Source organism: Nematolebias whitei, chromosome 1, assembly GCF_014905685.2.
Source record: "Nematolebias whitei isolate Nwh7 chromosome 1, NemWhi1, whole genome shotgun sequence".
NCBI classification, from domain to species: Eukaryota; Metazoa; Chordata; class Actinopteri; order Cyprinodontiformes; family Rivulidae; genus Nematolebias; species Nematolebias whitei.
The window spans coordinates 51,528,899-51,539,834 of NC_056498.1; the positions used below are offsets into that span (position 1 = coordinate 51,528,899).

At 40.8% G+C, this 10,936-nt stretch overlaps 1 protein-coding gene across 1 annotated transcript in view; it reads left to right on the plus strand.

Annotated features, from left to right (window-relative positions):
* Window positions 1-9,594, plus strand: part of unc5b (unc-5 netrin receptor B) — a 67,802-nt gene extending 58,208 nt beyond the window's left edge. The window contains exons 13-17 of the mRNA XM_037692666.1: window positions 1,590-1,829; window positions 6,314-6,463; window positions 6,843-7,007; window positions 7,095-7,273; window positions 9,387-9,594. Coding sequence (XP_037548594.1) covers window positions 1,590-1,829; window positions 6,314-6,463; window positions 6,843-7,007; window positions 7,095-7,273; window positions 9,387-9,552 — 900 coding nt within the window. The 3' untranslated portion in view covers window positions 9,553-9,594. The remainder of the gene's footprint in view (window positions 1-1,589; window positions 1,830-6,313; window positions 6,464-6,842; window positions 7,008-7,094; window positions 7,274-9,386) is intronic.
* The last annotated feature ends 1,342 nt before the right edge of the window (window positions 9,595-10,936 follow it).

A 10,936-nucleotide genomic window follows, 5' to 3' on the forward strand; every position in this document is an offset into this window, starting at 1 on the left:
GTTTGTCTCTATGTGGCCCTGTGATGGACTTGCGACCCGTCCAGGGTGTACCCCGCCCCTCGCACAGTGATTGCTGGACATGGGCACCAGCGACCCCCGTGACCCAAAATGGAATAAACGGGTAAAGATAATGGATGGATGGATGGATGGATGGATGGATAGATCCTATGATGTCATTAAGTACTCGAGTTCTACTCGAGTTTTATTATGTTAATGTCAAGTTTAAAAATTATGTAGTCATTCAACCCTTAATATATACTAAAATAAACTACAACTTACTTCTTGTCCTACTATTCCTACTTCGTGATTTTTCACTTATCGCAGGTTTTCAGGGTACGGATCCCCCGCGATAAACGAGGGACTACTGTATATATTTTTCAGGCTTGTAATGCAACTCTTTCTCAAAATAATGGACTTCTCCCTCCTCTTTGGTACAGAGAATGTGGCATTTAAATAAACTCAAATTTTGACTCATCTGACCACAGAATAGTTTTTTTTTTTTTTTCACTTTTAAATTAGCTTTAGCTGCAAAGAATGTATTTTTCTTTAAAAGTTGGCGCTTTAGCTAGTAGTTGTGGATGCTAACTGTGTTTACAGACAATGATTTTTGGAAGTGTTCCTAAATTATAAAGCAGAACAAAATCAGAACTATATTTAATGCAGTGTCACCTGCAGCTCGTAGATCAAATGTTGACTTTTGACCTTTATTTTGTGCACAGATTTCTCCAGACACTTGAAATCAATTGATGCTATTATGAACTAGGCTGTTCAGTGCTCTTAATTTTTGAGAAACATAATTCGGAAATTCTTTTCACAGTATTTTGCACTAACCTCTGCCCATCTTTACTTCTGAGAAATTCAGCTTCTCTAATATGATCTTTCTGCACCCAGTGCTCTCACTGACCTGCTGCCAACTGACCTAGTTAGTTGCTAAATGCTCCATCGGCCTTTCTATGCCACGTTTAAAAAATTTTCAAGAAAAGTTGCTGCCATCAAACTTAAAATGATCTTTTTTGTAGGTACTACTTTTAGTTTAACTTCTATTGTTCCATTATTAATCGAATGTGGGTTTATTAAATCTAAGATTTCTGTTTTTATTACTTTGATTCTGTACGTTTGCAAAGTAGCTTGAATGTTGTTCCATTGAGAAAACCGTAACAAACCAAATAAATTACGTCATTTATAAAAGTGTAGAGGTTTAATAAGAGATATTGTAGTGTTATAATATTCTCTTTGCAAAAAAAAAAAAAAAAAAAAGTTTTAAACGCCTGAAAATGTTAAAACTGTTCCTCATTTAGCTAGCCATTAGCCTAGCCTGGACAAAAACTTTTGTCTCTTTCACTTTACTCTGTGCTCCATGACTGATATGGCAAATAAGTTACAATGTTCAGTCAGGTCATTTGGACGATTTCTTTTTTGCTGAGACATTTCGTCCTTCATCCAAAGGACTTCATCAGTCCAAGGAGCTACAAACAAACCATCCAGATGACCTGACTGAACATTATTGGATTTTTAACTGGATTATTGAGCATAAACTACTGTTAGCTATATTCTAAGCTAACTAAAAACTGAATCCATTGTTTTCTCAGGAGGTGTTGACGGTAGGGGAGGAGACTTTGTCATCCCCGTGCTACCTGCAGCTGGAGGAGGAGTGTTGCCATGTCCTCATGGAGCAGCTGGGCACGTACGGCCTTGTGGGCCAGTCCTGCCCACCACGACCCGCCTGCAAGCGCCTGCAGCTGGCTCTGTTTGCCCCCCGAGCACCGTGCCTCTCCCTGGACTACAGTCTTCGTATCTACTGTATCCATGACACCCCACACGCGCTCAAGGTGCTGCTCCACTCCTCCTGCATCTCGTTTGGTCTCAGTGCTGTCATTAATCTGCCCTTATGGCTGCCTTCAATTTAAAAGTTTATGATTGTATCTAGTTCAGATCTTTTAAGGAAATCTCAGCTTTTGGATTGCTGTCCAGTCAGTGTATAAACTGGTACTTACTGGGATGTAAATCTACCAAATACTAGCCAAGAAACAGACAACTACCATATTTTCCAGCATATAAGTTGCATCAGTCAAAAAAAGTATAATGACGAGGGAAAAAAAAAACATATAGGTGTATAAGTCATTTTTAAGGATGCACCGATCCACTTTTTTTTTTTTTATTCCGATCCCGATACCTAAATCTGAATATTGACCGATACCGATCCTGTTCCGATATCATCATCATTGATTTTATAGACATTGTACATTGCTGTCTTGTTTTGTGGTGTTTCTAGTGTAAAATACTTCCACACAGCGGGCATGTTTCAATGAAAAGTTGGTTAGCTGTTAGCCACAATGCTGCTAACTCAGGTTGTAGCTGGCTGCAAACTATGAAATGGATTTCCTGAATTTGAGGTGGGTCTTATTACTCTGGGCTCATGAGACACGCCTTCGTTCAGGAAATCCATTCCATAATTTGAAGCCAACTCGCATCATGGATCGGAAATCTCTGCAGGTTGGCTCGGAAAACTCGGACTACGTAAATTATGCTGGTATCGGAGGCCGATCCCGATACTGGATCGGCCCCATCTCTAGTCACTTTGGCGTATAAGTTGCGTTTATTATGCGTCACTGCTGACCCCCGGAAAACGTGGATCAGTGTCGTGCCAAAAATCGATTGGCGGCCGCGGGAGCATGCACGGGACGACTCGTTGTTGCAGTTCTTCGAAATATAACAAATTTAACACTTAAAATTAAAAACGATTATTTGTTTGCTCAACATTATAGCAAAGGTGTGTCTCAGTTTAACTTTTTCCTTAACAAATGCATTTTAATGGTCAATATTTGGCGAGGGGAGACAGTGGTACAGGAACAACATATGCGCCTACCAGTAGTTGTCAAAAGCCTTGATGGTCCTCATGCACCTCTAGTGGCTGCAAATGGTAATGTTTACTCTGGTTCATGTCAGTATGAATGAACATTTAAAGCGTCGGTCAAAAATTGCATTATGAATATGGAAAATAAAAACATATATAAGTCGCTTCGGTGTATAAGTCGCAGGACTGCAAATCTATGCAAAAAACTGCGACTTATATGCTGAAAAATACAGTACTAGTTAAATGAGATGTCTAAAACCCATTTCAAACTTACCACTTTTGCTCTTTTATTTTGGAGAATAGTTTATCATTTCGATCGTTTTCTTTTCTAATGGGATAGTTTCTTGCTTTGCCTCTCACACAAAATCGAGCACAAGCATTATCTCTGCGTGATCTCATCTGTAGCGCCTCACTAACTCGGTATCTCTCCACATCCGAAGAACTTTCCTCCCACCTCTGTTTTTCCGTCAGACTTCCCCTCGTCTGCTTATGAGACTCCTAAGCCTCTTAAAAACCCGCCTCAGTACGCCTAGCTCTTTTCCTGGAGGTCTCCGAAGGGGAAAGATGCTTTGTGAGTAACGCTAGTTTTTACAAGGTTCGAGTGTTAGCCACTTGAGGAAAATTTAAAGATAATGTTATATTTCTACAAATTTAATTTAGTTTGTGCCCCAGGAGGAACTTGTTGTACCAGGAAGCTTTATGAATATGGTACACGGTGTTTGCAGTCCTCCTGCGTCGACTAAAATGATGCTGTGTCAGAGACTGCACCCTGAAAAACGTTTTATACCACGTTTAGTCAGTTCAAGTTACTTGGGTTTGGATCCAGACCTTGCCCACCCTTAGGGGACCCCCTACTTTATTTTATATTTTAAAATTCTTATCATGAAATGGACAACTGATTAGCTGATTTTGATTATTCTTGCTAAAAGCTGCAAGACTTCTTCGTATTGTTTGTCACCAAAGAGCCCCTTCATTACAGTCCTTTGAAAGTCTGAGCACTCCACATTTTATTTCTCTGAAAACACAGAAATTATAATTTGAGTACTAAAAGTAATCCACTGATTTAGGAGAGCACTTCTATAATTTGTGAATGCCAAAAAAAAAAAAAAAAAGTTAAAGCTTTCAATTAATGGTTATTTTTTTGTGCCGTAATTTATTATTCACAAATATTAGCGTTAAAATCCCCTCAAACCTTTAAATATTTTTGGTAATGTATTTTTAAAAAATTTAATATATTAATTTTTCATATGTGTAAGGTAAATATTGTAATAAAAACTGGTTTAGGAGTCACAAAAAGCTAAAACAAATCAATGTTTTAATAAAAACCCAGATTCATGAGAGTCTAAAAGTTGAATGGAAGCATATTTTAAAGATTAAACATGCACAATAACCGACAAAAGGTGTGAAATGTTTAGGGTATGTCTCTGTATAATATCACAAACATTTAATATATGAAACTTATTTCCATTGTGGCTCTGAGCAGCAGGGCCACACATTGTCTCTCAACTCTTCAGATCCACTTTATTTCTACAAATTAAAGGTTGGAGCATGAAAACTGAATCTCTCTGACCCCAGAGAAACAGGAAGTCAGAATAAAAGGAAATACGAACTTCATCCCAATAATAACATGAGCATCAAATTTTAAAACCAGACTTTGTGTGGTCTTATTACTTTTAGCACCCTATAAAGTTTAGTACGAAGTGTTAACTAGTTAGGAAACAAAGTGCTGTATCGTACAAATAAAAAAAGTTGAAGAAAACTTATTATTTAATAAATTTGGCAAAATACACACGATTTTACTCATTTTGTATGAATTTTATACAACTGCCGTGTTTTCTTTTGAACTTGGAGCAGCCAAAGTGAAACAGGAAGTGACATCAAAGGGGAACTTCCTGGTCTTCGTTTATTGAAAAAAATATTATTTGAACTGTGACTCTTCTTTGTCTCACTCTTCTAGACTCCAAACAATTTAAAGTGACAGATTCTTCACCACTGTCTGAGTTGTTAGCCGTTGTAGCAATGCTCTGTTTACATGAAGGCGTTCTTTGTTAGCATTTCCTGTTACCACATGCGAATATCTCAACAACTGTTCATCTCAGCAGCGTGAATTTCATTTTTTATTGTTTTTGCAATATGTTACTAATGTTAAATTTCCATAAATGCATTCATATTAATTAGAAATTTTTGATGTAATGCATGTGTCACACTTGTGGGCCAAGTCTGGCTCTTGTTAGCGCTTGTTGCTTAGCCATTGATGAGTGGGGCTCCACTCGGCTCTCGTCTTATTGATTCTTCTCAGGTGTAGGTGATTTGCCACTGTGACTCATTTCTCCGCTCTGTGGGCGGGATCTTAACTGTTCATTGTTCGAGCCACTCCACCCATTGTGGTCCTTATTCACCCTATAATCGGACTTCAATTTTTGCGCTTATCCCGGCACTGCTTATAAGTCTGAGTGGACACACGCTGTGCCATCAACTCTGATATCAGAATCAGAATCGGCTCCGAAGCACAACGAAATTACATTTCAGTACAGCTCGTCCAAGTAAAACACAAACAGACATGAGTAGACGGAGGTGTCTGAGGCTGCGGCCTCGTGGGAGGCGCTGCCCTTTTTGTTTAGATAAGGAAAAGAGAAACACAAGGTAAGAGGAGGTGTAATAAAATCATATCTCGCACTGTGTCCTAGATGGGACACAGTGTGAAAGTTGCAACAACAAAACAAACTCTGTATCTCTTTATCTCTCTGTAAATGCACTCATTTCTTGTGGCACCGTCCATCAATATGATCAGAGAGGAAATGGAGGTTCTGATGTAATTTGCAGTTTTGCTGGCCGGGTCATGCAGTGGCATAGCTCTGCTGGCCAATCAACGGCTGCTTTCTGCTTACGTCAGAATGGACACCTTGGAGCAGTCTGCGGAGAACCTCAAACAAGGTGGTCCCATAAACTGGGATGAGTGGTGTGGGTACCAGCAGTGGGCAGGCCCTTAACTGGGGCAGTGTGGTGCGCAACAGATGAGAGTTGAGACCGTGGCAAAGCGCCATTAGTGCAGACAACTCGTGACACTTCATTAACTTTGAAGTCAAGAAAAATAAGATTTTTTTTTTTTTGACATGGAGCTAGCAACAAAAAGAGTTCAATGAGGCTGATCAAACTCTTGTTGAACTTGCAGCCAGGAAAATATGTCAGGAGCCTGACTTGAGTTTTTCTGAACTATAATGTTAATGTGGGCAGTACGACAGTTTAGTGGTTATCACACTCCTGGGTTCTATCTCTGGTTTGGTGCATGTTCTCCTTGAGTTTGCATTGGTTTCCTCCAGTTACTCCGGTTTCCTCCCACAGTCCAGAATTACACATCTGGTCGGCCTTCAGGCCCAGGCATACCTTGCGAAAAAGATCCATGAGGTTTGTCTGATTAAAAAAAGGTTAATAAATAAATATGTTTTTTCCTCTGTGCAGGATGTGCTGGATTTGGAGAGGAGTCTAGGTGGAGTTTTGATAGAAGATCCCAAACCACTGCTCTTCAAAGACAGTTACCACAATCTCCGCCTGTCCATCCACGACATTCCTCACACCTACTGGAGAAGCAAACTTCTGGCCAAGTACCAGGTGGCTAAATACATCAAACTGTACATCTATAATATGTGTACATGCGTTCATGAGGCAGATCTGAACTTTGGTCCTGGCTGTTCACGTGCACAAATTGTTTCTGTAGGAATAAAACATAAAGAGTAAAAGTTGTTCTAAAATATATTTGGGGTTCTCTCTGTGAATATTGCCTTCATAACATCTACAGCAGCTGTTTTTGCTTGGCTGTACTGTTTACGTTCTGACCCTGTTCTGAAAAACCAAAGGGGATCTGATGGCTCTAATTTAAGACTGTGCTTTGGAAATAAATCTGAGGAAACTCTAATGAAACTGTCACACCGTGCTGCCGAAAACAAAAGTATAGAAACGTTTGTTTTAGCTTTTTGTCTTTTTGCGTCAGGAGATCCCCTTCTATCACATCTGGAGTGGCAGTCAGAGACCTTTGCACTGCACCTTCAGCCTGGAGAGAGCCAGCCTGGCCGTGTCGCAGCTCGCCTGCAAGATCTGTGTCCGACAGGTGGAAGGGGAGGGACAGATATTCCAGCTGCACACAGACATCCAGGAGGTAATGGGGACAACTATTTTTTGCACAAACACACACAGAAAGCTGCAGTGAAGCTCACCTCTGCTCCATTTTTCTCTGTGAAACCAGACTCTCCCGCCGCACTCGCCACTCCCCTCAGGAACCTCCTGCATACCTTCTTCTCAGCTGGGACCTTATGCCTTTCGCCTACCTGACTCCATCCGCCAGAAGATCTGTGCCAGTTTGGATGCTCCCAGTGCTCGAGGCTGTGACTGGAGGCTACTGGCTCGCAGTCTGGGCTTTGACAGGTCCGCCTCCTCTCACCTGTAAAAGGGAAAGCCTGGTCATTTACAAAGTGTTGTTCTGTCAAATAGTGATCAAGATTGAAGAGATGTACTAATATTTATACCAGTACTGGGTACAGTAGTCGTACCCTGAAGACGTGCAATAAGTGAAAAACTGCAAAGTATGAATAGTAGTACAAGTAGTAATAGCTTATTTTAATATATATATGTAAAGGCGTTTTAAACTCTTCCCACACTCTTGCAATATTCTAAACAATTTTTCTAAACTCTTAACGCTCTAAAAGAGCACAGAATGTCATGAATTTAGCTCTCAGCCACCTGCGAGCACTCTTGGCCACGCCCACTTCTCCACTCTGCACAGAGAACAGCTGATCAGCTGCAGCAGGAAGTTTGTCCTGCAGTATGGGCTGCACAAAAATGCAGCAGGTGCTAAATAATTTAAAATCATTCATTTTAAATAAAAATTCCATGCCGATCGTGCGGCTCGTCCATCAGTCAGTCAGTTGTGTGTCATGTCCACTCTTATTTTGAAAAACCGCAATAGAGCGAGTCCGCAATAAATGAACCGCGAAGTAGCGAGGGACTACTGTATACGGTATGATATTGGTTTGGTTTGGTATTGGTTCAATACCATATGTGTGTACTCTTACTCATGAAAGTATTTCAATACTACAGTACCTAATGAGTTTATGAGTTGTTTTTAAGTCTGAATAATGTAAAATGAGCCTCTGTTTTCTTAGTTACAGTAGTCCCTCGTTTATAGCGGGGGTTACGTTCCAGAACCCCCCGCAATAAGTGAAAATCTGCGAAGTAGCGACGTTATATTTATTTTAGTATGTATGTATTCCACACTCTTGCAATGTTCTAAGCTCTTAAACCTACATCATTTTAGCAACATACGTACAGCACTGTGTATGTAGCTACGAAATTTTACTTGCCGGGCTCTGCAGAACAGCAGCGGCTCGGTTCCGCTCCGACTTGAGAGATGAAAAAAAGTCCCGGTGGGCTCCGGATGGAGCGCCAAACCTTCGGTGATGCGCGTCTCGCTCGGAAGTCCTTGTGGGCTGGCTACCAGCCCACAAGATTCACCGATGGGTCGGGAGGTCTGGTTCTGGTCTGGTTCCGTGGGTTCCGTGCGGCTCTTTGCATCCGCTGGATGCCAAAGTCACTGTAATAAGCGCCAATTTTTTTCCGATCAGATGGAAACTTTCCCTCTGTTTTTCAGCAGAGGCAACGGGGCTTCTGGGAAATGTAGTCTTTATGAGCCACGATACAGTATAGGCTTATTGAGAGAAAACTACAAAATGGCGGCGCCTGTCCGAACTATTTTATTTGTTCCTCAACTCTTTACTGTACTGTATCCCGTACTGTCCCAATCACGTGAGTAAAGTTAAAGTTGACAATCCGGTGTTGTGTACTTTTTTTTTCTCGTGTTCAATCTTAATTTGAAAAACCGTGATAGAGCGAGTCCGCAAAAATCGAACCGCGAAGTATCGAGGTCAAGGTTCTTTATTGTCATTCGCATCGCATGTGGTACATGTGGTGGAACGAAATTGTGTACACAGGGTCCCAGTTACATCCAACAAAAGTATAAAATGTAAAAGAAAAACTGTAATAAGATCTAAGATATGAACTAAGAATACGCTAAACACTTAAACAGCACAAACACGAGTCTGTGTGAGCAGATGAGGACGAATGAACACAGCAACATGAAATAGATCAGCAGCATGAGATCAGCAGCTTGGATAGTCAACAGCACATAATCAAAGTGGCAAGAGGGACTACTGTATTGAGAATTTTGCCCTTTTCTCCATATTCTGTGGCTTAAGCTGATAAAATGCTAACTATAAATCAGAGATTCAAAGAGATTTATTTGTCATTCCATCACATGTGGTACATGTGGTGGAATGAGATTATGTACGCAGGGTCCCAGTTACATCCAACAATAAAATGTAAAAGAAAAACAGTAATAAGATCTAAGATATGAACTAAGAAAAACATCAACTAAATAATACACGAAGCACTAATACCTATTTCACAGAAAACCTCGAGTGACCATCTTTGACATCGTTAATTATCTATTTATCTGTAATCAGTCTGTCTTTCTCGCTCGCAGGTATCTGAACTACTTTGCCACAAAGCCCAGCCCCACAGGTGTTCTGCTGGACTTATGGGAAGCGTGTCACCAAGGTGATGCAGACCTGGTCTCTCTGGCGACAGCTCTGGAGGAGATGGGCAAAAGTGAAGTGCTAGTTGTCATGACGACAGATGGGGATTGTTGATTGGTCAAGAAACAAAGCAAGAAGGACTTCTTTTTTTTTTTTCCTTTCTTTTTCCCACCGCAGTGATGAAAATGAGAATACTTGCCTATGAATATGCACACGCTGGCACAAATCTGTCATCAGCAGAACGTTTCGGTTGCTTCACATGTGCTGTTTTACCTCCGGCTCACCTTGTTTTTCAGCGACCCGCTATCAGCAGCTGTAGGTGCATGTCAGCCATCCCCGTTCGGGCCATTCGACTCCCAGCCTGAATCAGCAGTGTTGCATCTGCAGTGTAGAACCAATCTGATTGTAAAATCCTCTGAGAAACGAGAGGCGGAGTGTCTTTAAACTGCTGGAAACATCTTTATTTTGGGGTATTAATATCAACGCTTTAAGGTAAATAATGAAATCCACGTATTGAAAACACTAAAGCACAGAAAAGCTAAGATGGGATTAGCTGTATTTCAGTAGCAGCATGAACGTGCATGACTTAACTCCATCCCACCTCGTGTCAGGAGCTTTTGTTTTTTCCATTGTCACTGGTTGTGCAGAAAACAATAGAACCAACCTGTGTGCAGCCTGCAGCAGCTACACACACACACACACCACACAGTCAAATCGAAGTGGTCTGGAACACACAGGCGAGGAATACACGTCTTAACTGCTCTGGATAGCAATCGAACCCTCAAGGTTTCAGTCGTGCCTCTTTTGGCTGGAAAAGGAAAACAAACTAGCGGCCCCTTCTTTGTGGCAGGAGATTAAATTACAAAGTTTGTTCCAGGATTGGCAGATAACTTGACTGACTCTTTTATTGTACCAACAGATGCCTCAAAGCCTCGACGTATCGTTCCGACTCACAGGGGCGTTTCTCTTTCATCTCCCCTCGCGCTCCTCCGTCGCTCCGCTGCTGAGAATAAACTGCATCGTCCCTTAAAAAGTTTCCTTTGGGGGAACAATATTTATTTTATGATCCATATTTGTGGATTCTTTTTCCCTACCCCACCTCATCATCAGTATAAAACAAATCCTATTTTAACATTTGTCTTTAGAACGGCTTTTTTTTTTCATGTGAACGACAAAATCGTGATTTTTTTTTTTTTATTTATTTGCTTTTTTAAGTTTTGTGCTTTTATTACCTATAAGTCACGTTTTTTTTTTTTTGTTTCTTTTGCATAATTTGTATGCCCTGCGACTTATTTCTGGATTTTTTTCCCCATATTTATAAACCAATTTTTGGCTGAGACCATTTTCATTCATTCTGACTGAAAATATTGAACACTACCATTTTCTGCCGCTAGATGGCACTCGAGTAGTATGGCATGCCGTTGTGTCATGTAATAGGTAAAAGTCGCTCTTAATGACACAATCGGCTTGCCATAGCCTCCCACCTTTGTCCAGCTTG